Source organism: Stegastes partitus, unplaced genomic scaffold (assembly GCF_000690725.1).
Source record: "Stegastes partitus isolate 25-593 unplaced genomic scaffold, Stegastes_partitus-1.0.2 Scaffold27, whole genome shotgun sequence".
Taxonomy (NCBI): domain Eukaryota; kingdom Metazoa; phylum Chordata; class Actinopteri; family Pomacentridae; genus Stegastes; species Stegastes partitus.
In genome coordinates, this window is record NW_007577758.1 from 898376 (window position 1) to 902362 (window position 3987).

The 3987-nt window shown below is 39.7% G+C and overlaps 1 protein-coding gene across 1 annotated transcript in view; it reads left to right on the forward strand.

The window, feature by feature from the left end:
- LOC103369150 (putative golgin subfamily A member 6-like protein 6) overlaps positions 1 to 2667 on the forward strand; it is a 30103-nt gene extending 27436 nt beyond the window's left edge. Inside the window, exon 2 of the mRNA XM_008297798.1 lies at positions 630 to 2667. Coding sequence (XP_008296020.1) covers positions 630 to 2272 — 1643 coding nt within the window. The 3' untranslated portion in view covers positions 2273 to 2667. The remainder of the gene's footprint in view (positions 1 to 629) is intronic.
- The last annotated feature ends 1320 nt before the right edge of the window (positions 2668 to 3987 follow it).

Below are 3987 nucleotides of genomic sequence, written 5' to 3' on the forward strand. Positions count from 1 at the left end.
CCTGCCCATACTGCCAGAAGCACCAAAACCTGGTTTGATGCCCATGCCATCACAGTGCTTGACTGGCCAGCCAACTCGCCGGACCTAAACCCCATTGAGAACCTATGGGGTATTATCAAGAGGAAAATGAGGGGCACCAGACCCAAAAACAAAGAAGAGCTTACAGCAAGCATCAAGGAAATCTGGGCTTCCATAAGTATCAGGCAATGCCACAGACTGATTGCCTCAATGCCACGGCGCATCGAGGCAGTGATTAAGGCAAAGGGATTCCCAACCAACTATTGAAGTTTGGCATATCATTTTGAAAGTACCATATTTTCGTTGATTTGATGTGATCCTATTTTTTTTCTGCAAAAACTGAGACATAAATGGTGATTTCTTCACAGTATTCTAATTTTTTGAATTCCTGTTTTCGTGGGTTTTATGAGCTGGAAGCCCAAATTGTGTAAAAATTAACAAATAAATACTTGAAATTGTTTAAATTGTGGGCCTTGAATCTATAATCTATGAAAGTTTAACTTTTTGAATGGAATTATGGAAATTAAACAACTTTTCCATGATATTCTAATTTTTTGGAAAAGGTCTGTATTTGATATAATCATTGTCATCATTGCTGTTTTCTGTTGCAGGTGATGACAAGCAGCAGAGCTCAGAGATTCTCAGGATTGTGCTGATTGGGAAGACTGGCAGTGGAAAGAGCTCTTCAGGAAACACCATTCTGGAAAGAGATGAGTTTAAATCCAAGTCAAGTCAAAAATCAGTCACCAAACGTTGTCAGAAAGAAGTGGGTGAAGTGGACGGACGTCCTGTTGTCGTGGTCGACACTCCTGGACTGTTTGACGACAGTTTGCCTCATCATGAAGTCAATGAAGAGATGGTGAAATGCATCAGTCTTCTGTCTCCAGGACCACATGTCTTCCTGCTGGTGATACAGATCGGCAGATTCACACCAGAGGAAAAGAAGACAATCAGCTTAATCAAGAAAGGTTTTGGAAAGAATTCTGAAAAGTTCACCATCATTCTTTTAACTGGAGGAGATAAACTGGTGAAGGAAGGGCAGTCTGTTGAAGATTACATTGAAGAAGAATGTGATGATTCATTCAAGAAGCTAATTAATGACTGTGGACGAAGATTCCACGTGTTTAATAATGAAGATAAAGACAATCACACACAAGTCAGTGAGCTGATAACAAAGATCGACGCCATGGTAAAGGAAAATGGAGGAAAATGCTTCACCAACGAGATGCTGCAAGAGGCTAAAGCAGCGATACAGAAAGAAGTGAAGAGAATCCTGAAGGAGAAGGAAGAAGAGAAGAGAAGAGAGATGGAGGAGCTGGAGAGAAAACATGAAGAAGAAATGAATGAGATTCAAAGAAGAATGGAAAAAGAGAAAGAAGAAATTCAGCAGGAAAGAGACCTGAGGCTCAAAGAAATGGAGGAAAAGATCAACAAGGAGCGTGAGCAGAGAAAGAAGGCACAGAAAAATAGAAAGGAAGAAGAAAGGAAAAGAGAAACTGACGAAGAAAGGTATCGACAGAAGCAAACAATGGAGCTTGAAATGTTGGACAAACAAATTCAATTAGAAAAAGAGGAAAAGAAAAGTGTTGACAGAAAGCTGGAAGAGACCAGAGATGAGATGACAAAGAAACAAGAAGCCTGGGAGGAAGAACGAAGAGAGTGGTGGGAGAAACGAAAACAAGAAGATGAAGAGAGGCGACAGGAGGAGAAAAGACTAATGGAGGAACTGGAGGAAAAGTACAAGCAGGAACAAGAAGAATATGAAAAGAAACGAAGAGAAGAAGAACAAAACAGGAGAGAACAAGAAGAAAATAAACGGAAACTGTTCAATGAAAAACTAGAAAACCAGAAGAAGATGTATGAGGAGGAAGCCAGGAAGAAAGCTGAAGAGTTCAACGAATTCAGAGAGAAACACACCAAAGAGTTCACAGCTCAGAGGCAACAGCATGAAGAACAACTGAAAGATAAAGATGAGAAGTATGACCTGTTAAAGGCACTCGCAGCCCAAAAAGAAAAAGAAAAGAAGAAAAAATATCAAGAAGATATCAATAACTTAGTGAAGTGTGTGTCCAAGAAGAGAGAGAACCTGAAAAAAATCAATAACTTGCTGACAACACATGAGAACCAAATGAAGAAGGCGACAAGTGAGGAGGAAAAAGAAAACCTGCAGAAAATTCATGAAAGAGAAATGAGCGACATGATACAGGAACTTCTGAAGGAAGTCAAGACAAAGTCCACCTGTGGCATTTTATAAGGTGAAACTGACACAACATTTGTGCAGCAGCTTTCTGCAACATTATATTTTACTGTCAAGTGACCTTAAGCAGTCCAATAACTTCCTGTTTATAAAACCTAAAACAACTGTTTTATCAGTCGTATATAGGATCTACAGGCACATCTGTTTTTATTGTTTGCCGTTTCATCTCATAGAGTTTGAGTATTGTACAAAGAGGAGGTGAAATGAGCCGACGGTTCAGCCTGCAGAAAGTCTTCATGAGGTTTTGTTCCATTTTCTTCTGGACTTTTTTGATGGGAACTTAAAGAGAATGGTTTTGTTTTTTTTATTAATAATGATTTTTGGGTTATTTTTAACGATAAGAAAGCACATGATGCTTGAAAAGTCAAAGAAATAAAACATTATAGCAAACATTCCAACATAAACATGATCATCATTCAAGCTAGATGAATCAAAATGATAAAACTGATATTATAGAAATGTATTCTGATATGTTCTGTTGTTTTTCTACATGTCAAATAGTATTGGATGCTTTATAACTGGTTGCACAGTGCTGTGCCACTGTATTGGCCCCCTTCTCAAATTCCTGTTTTTTTTTTTGCACATTTTCTCCACTTTACTGTTTAACACCATCAAACAAATGTAAATGTCAGACAAAGACAACCCAAGTCAACATAAAATGCAGTTTTTAAATGATGATTTTCCTCAAGGAAAAGAACTATTCAAAGCTACTCGGCCCTGTGTGGAAAAATAATTGCCTGTTGTAGCCAATTTAGATTTATGCTGCATGGGTATGTTGTATGTATGTGTGTGGGTGTATATCTTTGGTGTGACACTTGGTTGCTAGGGTTGCACCTGTGGGCATAGGAAACAATCAGCTAGGCAGAGGCTAGATAAAGGAGACACATTGGGGACTATAGCCCCTCCTATACATGGGACACCAGCTCAACCAGGTGAGCTATAGGGGCACAGTGTCAGGGATTTGAGCCAGGGGAAATCAAACAGTTTTTCAACCGTGCCTGTGTGTCTGAATGGGTGTTATCATATTTTTTGTCTTTTTGTATACAAGCTCAGTTTTAGGCCGTTTGGCACCCAGCCTTTTGTAGGTGTTTTTTAAGATTTGCAAGTTACATTAAATAAAATGTTAAACGCACATCCTCGTTTTTATGCACCATCACGAGTTGAAAATGTCTTCAAAATCCCTCAAGTGGAATTTTTTGTAGGTAGACTGCCACTACGCCCCCTAAACCTAATAACTGGTTGGGCCACCCTTAGCAGCAACAACTGAAATCAAGCGTTTTCTACAACTGGCAATGAGCCTTCCCCATCTCTGTGGAGATATTTTGACCCACTCTTCTTTGCAGAATTGTTATAATTGAGCAACACTGGAGGGTTTTCCAGCATTTTTCAGGTCATGCCACAGCATTTCAGTAGGATTATTTTTGATCATTGTCCTGTTGCAGAACCCAAGTGCGCTTCAGCCTGAGGTCACAAACTGATGGCCGAATTTCCAGGATTTCCTGGTAGAGAGCAGAATTCATGGTTCCATCAATCTCAGCAAGTTGTCCAGGTCCTGAAGCAGCAAAGCAGCCCCAGACCATCACACCACCAACATGTCTGACTGTTGCTGTGATGTTCTGTTTCTGAAATGCGGTGTTACTTTTACACCAGATGTAACAAGACACATACCTTCCAAAGAGCTCAAGTTTGGTCTCGTTGGTCCATGGAATATT